This window comes from Microtus oregoni, unplaced genomic scaffold (assembly GCF_018167655.1).
Source record: "Microtus oregoni isolate MIOR12 unplaced genomic scaffold, Mior012 000019F_ref0000042, whole genome shotgun sequence".
NCBI classification, from domain to species: domain Eukaryota; kingdom Metazoa; phylum Chordata; class Mammalia; order Rodentia; family Cricetidae; genus Microtus; species Microtus oregoni.
This window is the reverse complement of record NW_024543078.1, coordinates 2568920-2585686: the sequence shown is the minus strand read 5'-3', so window position 1 is coordinate 2585686 and position 16767 is coordinate 2568920. Positions and strand designations below refer to the sequence as shown.

Here is a 16767-nt window from a genome sequence, read left to right as displayed (position 1 = left end):
AGCTTCTATCAACTGAGCTCCACCCTCAATTCATCCAGCTTTTATTGTTGTTATTTTCATTTTTTGTGTTTTGGTGTGTGTGCATTTAAAATGTTAATTTTGAGACAGGGTTTCTCTGAGTAACAGCCCTAACTGTCCTGGAACTAGCTTGTGTAGACCAGGCTGGCCTTGAACTTACAGAAATCTTCCTACCTTTGCCTCCTGAGTGCTGGGATTAAAGGTGCACCACCACCACCCAGCTAAAACATTAATTTAGTGTTGTGTGTTTATGTATGTCTGTGTGTACATGTGTGTGCGCATCTGTGTATGTATCTGTCTGTGTGTATATATGTGTCTGTGTGTATCTACGTGTCTATGTCTCTGTATTCATATGTGTGTGTGTTTGTCTGTGTCTCTGTGTGTGTATGCATGTGTCCCTGTGTGTATCTGAGGGTTGTTGTGTTCGTGTGTCTGTGTGTGGCAGAGGATAGGGAGTGTGCAGGCCACTAACCATGTGTGGAGGCCAGAGGACAGACCTGAGGAATAAGTTCTTGTTGTTTTACGTGGGTCACTGGGGATCAAAATCAGGTTGCCAGGCTTACGCGGCAAGCACTTTCATCAGCCTGACCTTGAATTCCTGATTCTCCAGCATCCATCTCCAGTGTGCTGGGTTACAGATTGCACACCCACTTTGGGTTGTGTATGTGCGTGTTTGAATGTGTGTGATTGCGCGTGTTTGTGTGGGGTGAGTGAATGTGTGTATATATGCTGTGGAGGCCAAAGGAAGTTGGCATGTGTCTTTCTAGCTCTCCCTCCACCTTATCTATGGAGGCAGGGTTTCTCAAGTGGACCCGGAGCTAGTCAGTTAGGCTAGTCTAACTAGTCAGTTAGGCTAGTCTAACTAGTCAATTAGGCTAGTCTAACTAGTTAGCTTGCTCTGCAGATCCTCTGTCCCTGCCTCTTGAGGGCAGGCACCATGTCAGCTCTGCATTTACTTGGGTGCTGGGATTCCAAACTTTGATTCTCATACCTGTGTGGTAAGCGCTTTTTCCACTGACTTCTCTCCTCAGCCCCTGGTTTTTCTTTTTAAAATGAGGTCTCATATGTCAACCAAATTGGTCTCATACCTACTATGTAACCTAGGCCAGCCTTGAATTTGTGATCCTTTTGCATAAACCTCCTAAATCTTGGAATTACGATGTCTTTGTTTTTGTTTTGCTTTTCATGTCAAAAGAAACTTTAGGGGGAAAGGATTTATTTCAGCTCACAGTTTAAGGCTGAAGTCCATCGTGTTGGGGGAAGTCACAACATCAGGCAGCTAGTCACACGCTGTCCACATCAAAGAAGCAACGGGGCCGAGAGCAAGGGATGAAGTGCGGTAGGGATGGTCCTATTTTCACACTTCTATAGTTTAGATTTATTTTATTAATGCATGGGCATTTATGTGTGCATGTATCATGTGTATGCCTGGTGCCCAAGGAAATCAGAAAAGGGCATGAAATCACCTTTAATTGGAGTCACAGATGGTTGTGAGCTGCCATGTGTGTGCTAGGAACCAAGCCCTGTTCCTCTGCAGGAGCAAAAAGTGTTCTTACCTGTGGAGGAATCTTTCCAGCCTGTTCTCCGCTCTTACACAATCCAGGATTCCCTGTCCAGGGGGTGTGCCTGCCACCCACAGTAATTCTAACTCTTGTCAAGCTGACGACTAATACTAATCATCACAACGGTCTGTGCCACCTTTCTATAGCTGTTTGCCGATTGGTTGCAATACTATAAGTAAACCTAGGGTCTTGTGCTAGGTAAGTGCTCTACCACCAAGCTATATCCCCAGGCCAAACACAGATGTCACTTTTGTTGACATGCTAGGAACATCATCCCAGGCCTCAGACATGTTAGGTAATGGTGTTAACGTGAGCTATATCCTCAGGTGAAAGCCCCGAAACAAAGCTGGGAGTGTATGAAGACCAGGACACGCACAATGACATGGCCCTCGCACACTGCCAGCACACAGTAGGTGCTTACAGAGTGACTGCAGTGGCTGGGTAAGAGAGCACATTCCAGAAAGAAGTTTTTAGGATGAAAGCCAGAGCCAGCTCCAGTTCCCTAGAGGACAGGAGTGTTGTATAATGGTTTTACCCATCAGGTGCCTCCAAGAGTCTTCAGAGTGCTGTGCTCTCTGAAGCATGGTACTGAAAAGTCCATAAAAAAATATATGGAGAGCCGAGTGGTAGTGGTGGTACACGCCTTTAATCCCAGCACTAGGGAGGCAGACACAGGCGAATTACTGTGAGTTTGAGGCCAGCCTGGTCTACAGAGCTAGATCCAAACCCTGTCTCGAAAAACCAAAAAAAAAAAAAAAAAAAAAAAAAAAAAAAAAAAGAGAGAGAGAGAGAAAGAAAGAAAGAAAGAAAGAAAAGAATGTGTGATTAGTTACTTGTCCCACAAGTGCAAGGAGTAAAAAAATTGACTCTGAGAAGCTACATAAAAGCTGGGCAGACGGTATCATCCTGCAATCTCAGCACACGGGAAGCAGAAATGGGAGATCCCCAGAGCAAGCTAATTATGTTCAGGTCCAAGAAGATACCCAGCCTCAGAAATCAGAGAGCAACAAAGAAGACAGCATCCTCTTCACTCATACACATGCACACGCAAGAGCATGCTCTCCTGCACATACACACGCCAATGCATATGTTAGCCTGAAGACACTCACACCACCCAAGACTGTCAGATGAGCAAAGTAGTTGCTGGATTCCTTGATTTTTTTTTTTGGTATTTTCAAAGTTTTAGGACTTATTTAATATATATTAGTGTTTTGCTTGCACATATGTGTGTGTTCTATGTGTGTCCTTGGTGCCCCTGGAGATCTGAGAAGAGAGCATTGGATACCCTGGAACTGGAGTTACAGATGGATGCGACTCACTGGGGGGGAGGGACCCAAATCCAGGTCTCTACAAGAATGGTAAATTCTGTTCCAAATCACCGAGCATGTCTCCAGCCCCCAAGATTTTATTTTACTTTTAATTATGTGCTTGGTTATGTGCACATGTATGTAGGATCCTGAAGAGGCCAGAGGAGGGTACTGGGTCTCCTGAGACTGAAGTCTCAGACAGCCATGAGCCTAGTGTGGGGATTGGGAAGCCGGCTCATCCTCTGCTAGGACATGCTCCTTAGCTGCTAAGCCATCTCTCCACTCCCTGTTTCTTCCCCTCCCCTATTCCCTACGTCTCTGTCTTCTCCCTCCTTCTTTTCCTCTCTTCTTTATTATTTTACTTGAATTGTGTATGCACATGCCACAGAAAACTTGCTGAGGTCAGAGGATAACTTTTGGGAGTCCTTTCTGTAGTGATATTTCGTTTGTATTTTAATAAAGCTTGCCTGAAGATCAGAGAGGAAAACAACCACGCTGGTCAGTCATAAAGACTAGGCAGTAGTGGCACACACCTTTAATCCCAGTAGCCATACTGATTATCGATAGAGGCCGGACGGTGGTGGTGCACGCCTTTAGTTCCAGCACTAGAAAGGAATATAAAACGGGGGTGGGGGTGGGGGTGCGGAGACAGGTCTCAACACGTTCTGAGGTTCCTGGAGGCAGGATCGCCATTTCGGACTGAGGTAGAGGTAAGAGCCAGTCACTGGCTGTTTTGTTTTTCTGACCTTAAAGGTAAACTCTGTCTCTGGGTTTTTATTAATTGTGCTACACTTTTCTCTCCTTCCAACATGTGGGTTCCAGGGACTGAACTCAGGCCATCTTTACACTTAGTCATCTTGACCCACTGAGCCACATTTTTTGGCACAGGTTCTCACATAGCCCAGGCCGACCTTGACATCCTGATCCTCTTGTTTCCATCCTCTAAGTGCTGACAGACGTGCACAACAACACCTAGCGTGGTGATTTTTCTCTTTATAGGCTAGCTTGGAAAAGCTATGTCCTGCACCCAGAGGATGCCTGGGGTGGACAAATGGTGGACGTATGAATTCATTCCTTGTTGAGGGTTTCCTGCCTGCTCTTCTTGTCTGCCCGTCACTGCTGCGGCAATCAGTCACCCTGGCAAATGGCCCAGCTGGTCAAGAGTACAAGCAGTGGCCTGTATGTCAGCCTTGGGGCATGCAGTTTCAGATTCCAGAGGTTTGCCGCTGGCTTACAGACAGCCCTGCTGACTCAACTTGGGGTTTTTTTTTAGTCAATCTGCCCTAAGGGTCTTCTTCGGCAGGCAGGTTTTCTGTGCCCTCCTCCTCTTCCTAGCAGGGAAGGAGACGCCCATGCAAACTTGTTGAATGGAAACTTAGCCATGTGCATAAACAGGGAAAGGTTTCAGTCTCACCCAGGTCCTCCTTTGTCTCAACCTTGTCCCCCTCGGCCCTGCTCAGTGTTAGGGTTTGTCCAGAAACTAAGGAACTCGGTGCAGGGTCTACACTGTGTGGAAAGAGCGAATGAATGTGGAAGCAATCCTTGCTTGATGTCCCCTAGGTTGTTTGTTTTTTTTTTTAATATTTATTTATTTATTGGTTTTCTGAGACAGGGTTTCTCTGTCTCTGGCTGTCCTGGAACTCACTTTGTAGGCCAGTCTGGCCTTGAACTCACATAGCTCCGCCCGCCTCTGCCTCCCTGAGTGGTAGGATTAAAGGCATTGGCCACCACTGCCCAGCTGGTTTTTAAATTTTTTATTTGTATGTGTGTGTAAGTGCCCAACGAAGTCAGAGTAGTCATGTCTCCTGGAGCTGGAGTTACAGGTGGCCATGAGCTGTTGGATTTGGGTCTTATTGCTAAGTCAGTTATTCAGCTCCTCTACTGGTTTTAAAGGTTTACTTTATGTATATGAGTGCTATATCTGCATGTCTGTCTTTATGCCAGAATATGGCATCAGATCCCATAAGAGATGGCTGTGAGCCACCATTAGGGTGCTGGGTGTTGAACTCAGGACCTCTGAAAGAGTAGCCAGTGTTCTTAACCACTGAGCCTCTATTTTGTTGATTTGTGACAAAGTTCCCCTGGCTCTCCTGGAACTTCACTATGTAGCTTCAAACTCATAAGAGCTCCCACCAACTGCTTCTGCTTCTGGGGTGCTGGGATTAAAAGGATGTACCACTGTGAATTGTTTTTTGTTTTGTTTTGTTTTTTTGAAACAAGGTCTTGCTGTTTCAGCCTTGACTGATCTGGAATTTACTAAGCAGGCACGATTTTCCCGAGTTTGTCTCCTTAGGGCATATTATTGATGGGTTTGTTGTTACTGTTGTTTGGAGACCTGGTGACGAGTAGCCCAGACTGATTCAAACTTGCCCTGTAGTTGACTTGCACACCCTTATGCAACTTGCCCCAAAGCTGGGAAGACAAACCTGGGCTCAGGCACGGTTCCTGCTTTAATGCAGGTAAATTCCGGGACACCCCGGTGGAGGACAGGCAACTGGAAGAGACCTAGAATTGTAATCTGTATGAAGTAGGGAGAAGTCCCAGCAATAACAGCAGTGACAATTTGGACAGGAAGAGACGACTAATTGAACACGGGTGCTAGTGACCCTCACAAAGACCTCTGCAATGAGGAATCCTTGAGCCGAAAGGAGCGTGGGAGAACAGTGGAAGAGAGGTGGGGGCAAGGGTTCTAACCTGATCTGGAGATTGGAGATCTCAGAAAGCCTCCAAGAGGGAGGGGCAAGGTTCTGTAACTCCCCCCGCCCCTTGCCATCTGAACTCGGCCGACCAGGGAGAAACCCTTCTGCCAGTAACTCTGCCCCACTCCGCTTCTGACTTGGGAAGGGGTCAATCAAGAAGACTCCACGTCCTGATTGACTTGCACGCCCTTTCCTCCTTTGAACCGGGCGGGGAGCGGGATGCGGGGCTACGGCTGAGAACTTCCGGGCTCTTAAGTGGACCATGCAGTGCAGGGACAGTCACGTCGCGCATGGCGGGGGGGGGGGGGTCAAGCAGGCATCCCCAAGGATTCTTCACCCCGATACACACACACGCGCGCGCACATGCACGTACACGCACAAGTACCCGGCCTGTGGCACCTAGCACCCCGACACTTGGCTGCTTGCCCCGCCCTCGGCACTCCCAGGGCCCCGCCTCCGAGGATCTCCCTCCCACTCCCACACCGCTTTATAAAATGGGGCGTTGGGTGCAACCGGGAAAAGCTGATCTACTGGGAGCTCCAGGCCCTCTTCTGCAACGCAGCAAGTCTAAGCCTAAGCCGACTCTCCCAGAATTCCAGCTACTGGGTCTCGAACCCCTGCCTTCAGAAGTCCTAGCATCGCTGCACCCAAGGTCACCCCCGGGAATCATGCGCTGTGCTCCAACCGCAAGCGCAGCCCTGGTGCTGTGCGCAGCTACCGCGGGGCTGTTGAGCGTGCAGGGTCGCCCTACACAGCCAGAACCGCCGCGCTTCGCGTCCTGGGATGAGATGAACTTGCTGGCTCACGGGCTGCTGCAACTCGGCCACGGACTGCGCGAACACGTGGAGCGCACCCGTGGGCAGCTAGGCGCACTGGAACGCCGCATGGCTGCGTGCGGTAACGCTTGTCAGGAACCCCAGGGGAAAGATGCACCTTCTAAAGACCCTGAGGACAGAGTCCCTGACAGCGAGGCGGCTCCTGAGACTCTGCAGAGTTTGCAGGTAGGTGCACTCACTAGGGGGCTGGCTCCTTCTTAGACTCCTTTAGGGTCCCCTTCAGATGTGCATTCGTGTGCACAGGAACCGGGCGGGAAGGGACCTCAAAGAATCAACGTGAGAAAGGATGGAAGGAGGGGTGAACATGAGGAGGTTGCAAACACAAAGCCAGGTCTTCACCAGTCTTGCATGTCTCCAGACACAGCTCAAGGCTCAGAACAGCAAGATCCAGCAGCTGTTCCAGAAGGTGGCCCAGCAGCAGAAACACCTAGCAAAGCAGAATCTGAGAATACAAAATCTTCAGAGTCAGGTACTCACCCCAGGGCTTGGCCCAAGTAGGAACGAGGGAAGACAAAATGGGGGACCAACAGTAATGGAATGTGGCTAACAGTCCTTTTCCTGTCCTGTCTCAGATTGACCTCCTGGCCCACCTAGACAATGTGGTGGCCAAGACTTCAAGAGGAAAGAGGCTTCCCAAGATGGCCCAGCTCATCGGCCTGACTCCCAATGCCACCAGATTGCACAGTGAGTGTCTCTGGTCTTTGGTGTCATAAGAAAGAGACTGAATTTGAATGCCTGTGGGCTCACTGGTCAAGGGCTCTTAGATATGCCACCCTCCCGACTTCTGATCCTGCTTGGCCAGGTCACCTCACCCTTCTTCCCTAACAAGACTGTCCCCAAAAGCTTATTAGCCACTATCCAGAACAAGTGGACCAAGACAGATGATAAGGAGCTGAAGTTTCAGGAGAGCTGGGAGATAGCTCAGGGGTTTCACCCTGAGGGGCCCAGGAATGTGTGCGTGTGTGCGTGTGTGTGTGTGTGTGTGTGTGTGTCAGAGACAGGGAAGTTCCTAGTGTGCGTGTGTGCGTGTGTGTGTGTGTGTGTCAGAGACAGGGAAGTTCCTAGTGTGCGTGTGTGCGTGTGTGTGTGCGTGTGCGTGTGTGCGTGTGTGTCAGAGACAGGGAAGTTCCTAGTGTGCGTGTGTGCGTGTGCGTGTGTGCGTGTGTGTGTGCGTGTGTGTGTGTGTGCGTGTGTGCGTGTGTGTGTGCGGAGACAGGGAAGTTCCTAGTGTGCGTGTGTGTGTGCGTGTGTGTGTGTGTGTCAGAGACAGGGAAGTTCCTAGTGTGTGTGTGTGTGTGTGTGTGTGTGTGCGTGTGTGTGCGTGTGTCAGAGACAGGGAAGTTCCTAGTTCCAACCCGAGTTCACAGCCATTCTCTCACCCTGCCTGACATCAGTGGCTGTCCACAGCCAACTAGGTGAAAGTTTGGATATCCCCCTTCACACCCTAGGGCTAGTTGCTGACTTCCCGCTGGATAGCAATAGACTTGTTCCCTTCCCTGGCTTTTACCCAGGCATGTACCTGGACTTGGTGAGGGTCACGGGGGAGCTTTCCCATGTCAGCAGGCACAAGTTCTGGAAGGGCAGAAGGGTGGTTTTGTGGGTTTGGGACTCCTAGACAGCCTAGCCAAGTAGGGGAAAGTTCAGAGCTGGAGAGACAAACAGCTGGCCCTAATAGAGACCACATGGGTGGCTTGGCAGTGTGCCTGTCCCGATTGGATGAGAGGAAAGTAGGGGAAAGGGAGCTGCCCAAGGGATTGGAAAGTGTCTTTCCCACCTCTCTGGGCCTGCCCCCACTCCTGGCAGTGTGGACAGAGCTGACTGGCAGAAAGTTCCCGCATGCCCCTCCCCCAGTGACCTTTCTCCTACTTTCCCTGGTTGGGCTGGGGGCGGATCTTCCTGAGTTTAGAGGCCTTGTCAAGGCCAAGTTCTTTTTCTCCTCCTCACCTCTTTTCCTGCTCTCTTCATTCCTGTCCCATTTCTTCTGGTAGTGGGTACAGCCATGTTCCACCCTGCCCCCACCCCAGCCTCAGTCTCCCCCTGTCCCATGTAGGCACTGTCAGCATCTTCCCTTTGCCCAGTGAGCTCTCATCTTGCGTTGCCCCAGATACAACCCCATGATTGTCTTATTGAAACTCTGGCTGTGGACCAGGCTGTAGGTGGATTCAGGTTCTTACCGTGGACAAAGCTTCTCCTTGTCCCTGGCCTTGGGAAACCTCCACTCAAGGGGAGGAGTAGGGACACACCACCAGATGACTTCTCCCCAGTGGGAAGACCTCTGTGTTCACTTTGGGGAGTCTAAGTGGGGTTGAAAGGAGGAATGGAAAGGCATCCTTTTAGAGTTCGAGCCCAGAGAAAGGAATAGGAAAGGGAATCTCTTGCATCAGGACCATGTGCCAAACACTGATGGCAGGGGGGTGTGATACGAGGAAGAAGGCTTTATGAGCAGAGAGGGTGCACAGGCAGTGTGGGAAGGGGGAGGAATGGAAAAGGGGCTGGTTCTCATGCCACCTGGGTCTCCTGAAACCTCTGAGGGCTTCTCCCCTGCTTCAGTCTTCCCTTGGTCTACTTTCAGGACCTCCCCGGGACTGCCAGGAACTCTTCCAAGAAGGGGAGCGGCACAGTGGACTTTTCCAGATCCAACCTCAGGGATCCCCGCCGTTTTTGGTCAACTGTGAGATGACTTCAGGTAGGACATGCTGGCCCCCAAGGAGCCTACTTGCCATGTACAGCCTTGGTGTCACAACATCCAGCCACATGTGACTCAGTGATAAAACACTCGCCGTGTGGCTGTATTTATAACTCCAATACTTGAGAGGTTGAGGCAGGAGGATTGTTGAAAGTTCTAGAACAGCCTGTCTCATGTAAATAAACACGGGCTGGTAGCTTAATTGGCAAAGTGCTTCCCTAGAATGCCTGAAGCCCTGGATTCCATCTCCAGCCCTGCATAAGCTGTGTGAGGTAGTATAAGCCTACTCAGGAGTTCGGAGTTTGGGGTCACCCATGGTTATATAGTGAGTTCAAGGACAACTTGGGCTATAGGAAAGGTCCAAGCTCATTCTTTTTTTTTTTTCTAAGATTTTATTTATTGTGTATACAGTGTTCTGTCTGCATGTGCATCTGCAGGCCAGAAGAAGGCGCCAGACCTTACTTCAGATGGTTGTGAGCCACCATGTGAGTGCTGGGAATTGAACTCAGGACCTCTGAAAGAGTAGCCAGTGTTTTTAAACGCTGAGCCATCTCTCCAGCCCCCAAGCTCATTCTTGACTGCAGAAGCATGGTTTAGGCCAGTCTCAGGTAGATTTCAAACATTAACAAAATACATCAGCAGCTGGTACCTGCAAGTTCTTGGGACGGAAGCCTATTCTGATCCCACCCTCTGAGAGAGAAGTGATGAGTTGTTTTGGAACACGGCTTCAGGGTTTGGGAAGTAGGTAGGACTGTCAGCTGCCCTGTGCAAAGGGACTTTTGGCGACTTTGTCTTCTTGGGCAGATGGAGGCTGGACAGTGATTCAGAGACGCCTAAACGGCTCTGTGGACTTCAATCAGCCCTGGGAAGCCTACAAGGATGGCTTCGGAGATCCCCAAGGTCAGTGGTTCTTGGGAGGCCAGAGTCAGGGAAGGAGGGAGGGGTGAAGGAGCATCCTGCCTGATAGGATGACTTCTTCTGATGCAGGCGAGTTCTGGCTGGGCCTGGAGAAGATGCACAGCATCACAGGGGACCGAGGCAGCCAGATGGCTGTGCAGCTCCAGGACTGGGATGGCAATGCCAAATTGCTCCAGTTTCCCATCCACTTGGGGGGCGAGGACACAGCCTACAGCCTGCAGCTCACAGAGCCCACAGCCAGTGAGCTGGGTGCCACCAATGTCTCCCCCAATGGCCTTTCCTTGCCCTTCTCTACCTGGGACCAAGATCACGACCTGCGAGGGGACCTCAACTGTGCCAAGAGCCTCTCTGGTAAGCAGATGTTACTGTAGTCCACATTCAGGACCAAAGGGCATCAGCCCTGGGGCCCTTTTCTGCTTGCCTTCTGTGTGCCCTTGGTCCAGTCACTGAATTAATCTCTTCTGTTTTCAATTTTTCCATCTTTAAAGTAGCCATACTCACGGTGCCCACTCTTTAGGGTTATTGTGAAAGTTCAGTGAGAACATTTGCAGGGTCTTATGCATGTTAGCCAAGCATTCTGCTACCGAGCTGCAACCTAGTTTCTGGTGATTGTGTTCTAGTTGTCCAACACAGGGTCTCATATAGCTCTGGCTGGCCTTGAACTTGTTATATAGCCAAACATGACCTTAAAAGGTCAGTCTCTACCTCCCAAGTGCTTGGATAGCAGGCATGTGCCAGCAGGCTCCTTCCCGTGGTGCTGGAGATCAATCTCATGATTTCATGCACACTGGGCAAGCACTATAACAGCTGAGTTACAACAACAGCCTTCCTTGTGTTTCATCTGTAAAGACAGGTTAGCCTCAAACTTCTGATCACCCTGCCTCAGCCTCCTGAGCGTGGTGATTACAATGTTGGACCAGCAAGCCCTGCTCCATAGTGTAGCCTTTTCTACCATGAGCGAAGGCCTGCGTTTCATCCCCGACACCATATAAACCAAGCACAGTAGCGCACAATGGTAACTGTAGCACTCAGAATAGAGGCAGGAGGAGCAGAAGTTTAAAGTTATCCTTGGCTACCTAGAGAGTTTGAGGCCAGCCTGACTAAGTGTTGAAATACGGAGCGGCGGGCTGTGTCCCACCACCCAGCTAGCTTTACCCGAAATAATTACACGGAAACTGTATTCTTTTAAACACTGCCTGACCCATTAGTTTCAGTTTCTTATTGGCTAGCTTTTACATATTGATCTAACCCATTTCTATTAATCTGTGTAGCCCACGAGCTGGCTTACCAGGAATGATCTTAACCTGCGTCTGTCTGGAGTGGGAGAACCATGGTGACTCCCTGACTCAGCTTCTTTCTCCCAGCATTCCGTTCTGTTTACTCTGCCTACCTAAGGGCTGGCCTATCAAATGGGTCTAGGCAGTTTCTTTATTAATAAGAAATCACTCCCACATCAACTAAGAGACCCTGTCTTAAAAACAAACAAAAAGCCAGGGCTTGTGCATTGGCTCAGTCAGAAAAGGTGTTTGCCTTCAAGCCTGATGACTTAAGTTTGACCTCCAAGACCTACATGGTGGAAGGAGTCCTCTGACCCTCACACCACGGTGGCATGTGCACACCCACACACATATGCACATGCACACAGAATAAATGAATGTAATAAATCCTAAAGGTCTAAAATCCAAAGTTCGTCTTCTTGCCAGCTGTGTCCTCTCGCAGCATGGAAGCGCAAGACTCTGACCTCATCTTCTGTGCTCTAACCCTATAGGTGGCTGGTGGTTTGGCACCTGCAGCCACTCCAATCTCAATGGACAGTACTTCCACTCCATCCCACGGCAACGGCAGCAGCGCAAAAAGGGGATCTTCTGGAAAACGTGGAAGGGCCGCTACTACCCACTTCAGGCTACTACCCTGCTGATTCAGCCCATGGAGGCCACAGCAGCTTCCTAGCCTCTTCATTGGAGCCTGGTCCCTCACCTAAGAGGACAGTGACTTTGCTTGTGGCCCTAAGATATGGCCACTCTCTGTTGGGGACAGGAGCTCCAAGTGGGGCTACCTGGAATCAGAGAAGAGGCCCATGACTGGAGAGACTGGAGGACCCCTTTTCCGTGTTGGGGGTCTGCACGTATTGTTGTCTGAAACAGAGCAACAAGAAACAAATGGCCCAGACCCAGGGAGCATGGGCTCAAGGGGCATTGAGACTCACTTCTTGCCTGCCAGAGAAGTCGGGGATGCAGAGGGACCACACGGGTCCAACTAGCTGGGCCCTTAAGTGGCAGACTCAGTCATATTGACTGTCCGGGAGACAGGGTTCCCAGGAGCCCTGGATTTGATACTCATGGTGCTGCTGTGGGTGCTGTGGATGAATGGGTGCCAACTGTGGTTTCTGGGCACAGCTCGCAGCATTCTTGGAATAAAAACAACCTCAGAACACTTTGTTCTCTGTTGTTTCATTTTAAAAGCAAATAGTTTCAAAGTTGGCGTAAACATGTTCCTTGGGTGGAGACTGTATTCCCAGATCTCTTAAGTGCAGGTCTGTTGTTGCTCCTTCCACCTCTAGCAAGTAATCTCAGCCTCCTTCTTTCGGCGCTGCATGATGTGGGTCTCTCTTGTCTTTATTTCAAAATCTCCAAACGGCCAGGGAGATGATCAATGACCAGGAACACTTGTTCTTGCAGAGGACCTGGGTTTGGTTCTCAGCACCCACATGGCAGGTAACAACTGTCATTAACTCTAGTTCTAGGGATTCAGTGCCTCTTCTGACCTCCACAGGCTCCTGCACATATGTGATACACAGGCACACACACACACACACAAACCTTAAAACATTAGAGCTGGGGAGATGGTTTAGAGGGTTAAGACACTTGCTGCCTAAGCCTGATGACCGAGTTGAAACCCCCAAACTTAAAGGTGGAAGGACAGAATGAACTCCACAAAGTTGTCCTTTGACCACCACGTGAAAGGCATGGCACATGGCCCGGCACACAGACATCATACTCACAATAATAATGCAGTTTTTTATATTTTTAAAAATTAAAAATCCTAAAAAAATTAAAAATCATAAAACTTACACAATTTAATCATTAGGAAATCAGGTAATGGAGAAAATTAAAACCCCTTCCTGATAGCACCAGAAGGGGTGCACACGTGTCCTCAGAACTTGGGAAGTGTAGACAGGAGAATTGCCAAGTTCTAAGCCAGACTAAGTAATACAATAAGACTCTGGATCACAAAGGGGAAGGATGCTGGGGTGTCGCTCAATTGGTCGAACATGGTGTGCACAGTTTCTAGGTTCCATCCCCAGCACCCCTGCATAAAAAGCGCATAGTGGTAGATAACCCTTAATGCCACTCTTTGGGAGGTGGAGGCGTGAGGATGAGGACTTCGAGGTAATCTGGGTGCACTGGCTGGTTTTGTGTGTCAACTTGACACAAGCTAAAGTCATCAGAAAGGAATGAGCCTCAGTTGAGGAAATGCCTTCCTGAGTTCCAGCTGTAAGACATGCTCTAAATTAGTGATCAGTGCAGTAGGGCCCAGCCCACTGTAGGTGGTACCATCCCTGGGCTGCTGATCCTGGGTTCTATAAGAAGGTAGCTGAGTAAGCCAGAGAAGCAAGTCAATAAGTAGCACCCATAGCTTCCAGGATCCTGTCTGAGTTCCTGCCCTGACTTCCTGTAATGATGAACAGCAATGTGGAAGTGTAAGCCAAATAAACCCTTTCCTCCCCAACCTGCTCATTGGTCCTGATGTTTCATCGTAGCAATAGAAACCCTAACTAAAACAGTGGGCTACAAGAAAGAAAAGGAAGAGCAAAAAGTAAAATGAGACGAAGTTAATTTTAGAAATCTCTAAGCCTGATGTTCTAACCCACACTTGTAATCTCAGGATTTGGGAAGTTGAGGCGGGGATTAGGAACACCATGAATCTGAACCCAACTTGGGCTATCTATACAGTTAGACCTTGTCTCAGAAAAACAACTTTTTTAACATTTTATTCATTTATTAATATATGTGGGCAAGCTTCTGCTATAATGCATGCCTATATGGAATTCAGAAGACAACTTGCAGGAACTGATCCTTCATGTGTGTCTCGAGAATCTTCAGATTTGGCAGCAACCTCCTTCATCTGTGGAGACATCTTCTCTGTGCCATAAAAACATTTCTTACGTGGAGCTGAACATATGGCTCAGTGGTACAGTGTATTCCTCACCTGGATGAGGCCACGGGTCTGGTTCCCTAGCAACACACACACACACACACACACACACACTTTTCATTGAATCCATTTATCCAAATATACCACTATATTACTATTTCAACAAACTTTAATTTCTATTCGATTTCAATAATATATTACGATTTCAACATATGATCAATACTTTACAGAGTTTTTGCATTTCATGATAGGATCTCTGACTGACCTCCAACTCAATATGGAGTGGAGGCTTCCCTCGATCCTCCTGTCTCCACTTCTAAGACAGGTTAGAGTCACTATTCCCAGCTTATACTTTAATTTCTTTTAAGTCATTAGACCCTTGCATGTATTACCTGTTTGTGGCACTTCTCAGTTTGGACCAGCCACGCCACACAGACTTAATACACACGAGCCACTGGCCAGTGGCTGCCATATTACACAGCATATTGGTACACACAAGGGTTTTGGGTAAATTCTTAACATTTTTGGCCATACATGAAGCATTGTTCTGTATCACAAAAAACACATTTGGGTCTGATGAAATGGCTCACTTGGAAAAAGAGCTGCCTAACATGGATGCTGCAAATCAAACATGGGTCTTCTGCAAGAACAGCAAGCACTTTCAATTGCAGGGCCATTTCTTGAGCCCTATTTTTAGTATTTTGAGAAATCTCCATGATGATCCCACCAGCCCTGTATATGGGCTGTCTTCTGTCTTCTTTCTTACCAGCACTGGCTAGTAATGTTTGCTTGCTTTCTGTTATTGGTTTTTGTTTTGTTTGAAACAGAGTGTTACTGTGTAGCCCTAGCTGCTTTGAAACTTACTATGTATATCAGGTTATTTGCTGTTTGTTTTGTTGTGGTTTTGGTTTTTGTCTTTTAAGACAGAGTTTCCCTCTGTAGACCTGGCTGATGTTGAACTCAGACACCCACTTGCCTCTGCCTCTCAAGTGTCATACACTGCTACACCAGGCCCGATTGTTTGTTTTCCTAATGACTGCCTTTCTGAGTGGTGTAAGATGTAGGGTTTTTTTGTGATTTGTTTTGTTTTAATATTTAAGAGCTGGAGTTACAAGCGGTAGTGAGTTGCCTGATGTGGGTGCTGGAACCAAACTGTGGTCAGAGAATAGTAAAGGCTCTTAAGAGCTGAGCCATCTCTCGAGCTTCTCAATGTGGTGTTCACTTGCATGTCTCTGATGGCTGGTGAGGGTGAGTATTTTCCGAGTCTATTGAGCATTTGTACTCCATCCATGCCTGCTCATCTCATCACCCACCGTCCTGACTGGGTAGTTCGGTTTCGTTATTGTTTGACCTATTTATTGAGTGACTAAACATGCCAAGTCCTATGCCAGGCATCGGGAATACTCTACTGGACATAAAGATCTCTGCCCTTCCTCAGCTAGCTGCTCCCATGGGAACAGGTTAATGTTTAACTGGCGATCTAAACTGGAACACTATTGAGATTAAAATGTGTTGCTCTCAATAATCAAGAAAGATGATAGATGTAGCATGGCTTTCTCTTGGGCATATCAGGATGTTATACATGCACACACATAGGCAAAACATTCATACACATAAGATTTTAAAAAAATTTTTTTTAAAGAGGGCTAAAGATGAATAATTTGGCAACTGATCTGAACTATCGTGTGTGTGTGTGTGTGTGATGAGGTTTTTCTTAGCCCTAACTATCCTGGAACTCACTCTGTAGACCTGACTAGCCTCAAATTCAAAGATCTGCCTGCTTCTACTTGTCCAGTGCTGGGTTTAAAGGTGTGCCCTACTTACTACACCGGGCTGGACCCACAGCACCTCAACTGTCTGCCCTTACTGAGTCACTTGGCAGTGTAAAGTCTTTAACACAGGTGTGTTTTTCTCGGAACTGCTGCTCACAACCTACGGTTATATTGAATTCCAGGTATATTGGATCTTCATAGACAGAGGATCCCCAAAATAAGAGACGTTATCTACACTGGGGAGGTTGCACCCTGGAGCAGATCATCCTGGAGGAAACCAGATTGATCCCCTTCATGGCTGGTGATGATGCTAACAGGCATTAACAATGGTTTATAGTTTAACAGACTGACACCTTATCAGCAGTCATCAGAGAGAAGGAACCGGGATCATTTCTAGACCAAGACTACGTGATTACACACACATCTTGCCCTTCCTCTATCTAAAGCCAACAGTTCACAGCAGTCCCCTAAAGAGGAACTTGTGGTTTCCTTCCCCGCATGGGCATTGATTAAGTCTCCTCTCTCTGCTTTACACTGTTATTCACCTCTTTAATTGGTGTATTAGGATGCTGAGCCTGGCTGGTTGAAGCTTCAGGAGCAGTGCCTTTTGCCTCAAACTCTAGTTGTAGTTACGTTGAAATAGGCAGGAGGATCAGGAGTACAAGGTTAGCTCAATACACAACAAAACTAAAAACAAAACCCAAAGTCATCTGTTAACAGTGTTGGATTAGATAAACTCAAAGCAGTGAACTCAAGATGGGATTAGTGGCTTTAATTGTTTCAATTGTTTTTTTAGTTTATTCTCTGTAGCGTT

At 48.2% G+C, this 16767-nt stretch overlaps 1 protein-coding gene across 1 annotated transcript; it reads left to right on the top strand.

The window, feature by feature from the left end:
• Positions 1-6005: 6005 nt before the first annotated feature.
• Angptl4 (angiopoietin like 4) lies at positions 6006-12454 on the top strand. Its single transcript, XM_041669400.1, has 7 exons — positions 6006-6587; positions 6781-6891; positions 6995-7106; positions 8995-9108; positions 9913-10008; positions 10096-10377; positions 11795-12454. Exons 1-7 carry the CDS (start codon positions 6081-6083, stop codon positions 11974-11976), a joined length of 1404 nt encoding a protein of 467 aa, XP_041525334.1. The 5' UTR covers positions 6006-6080; the 3' UTR covers positions 11977-12454.
• Positions 12455-16767: the final 4313 nt, after the last annotated feature.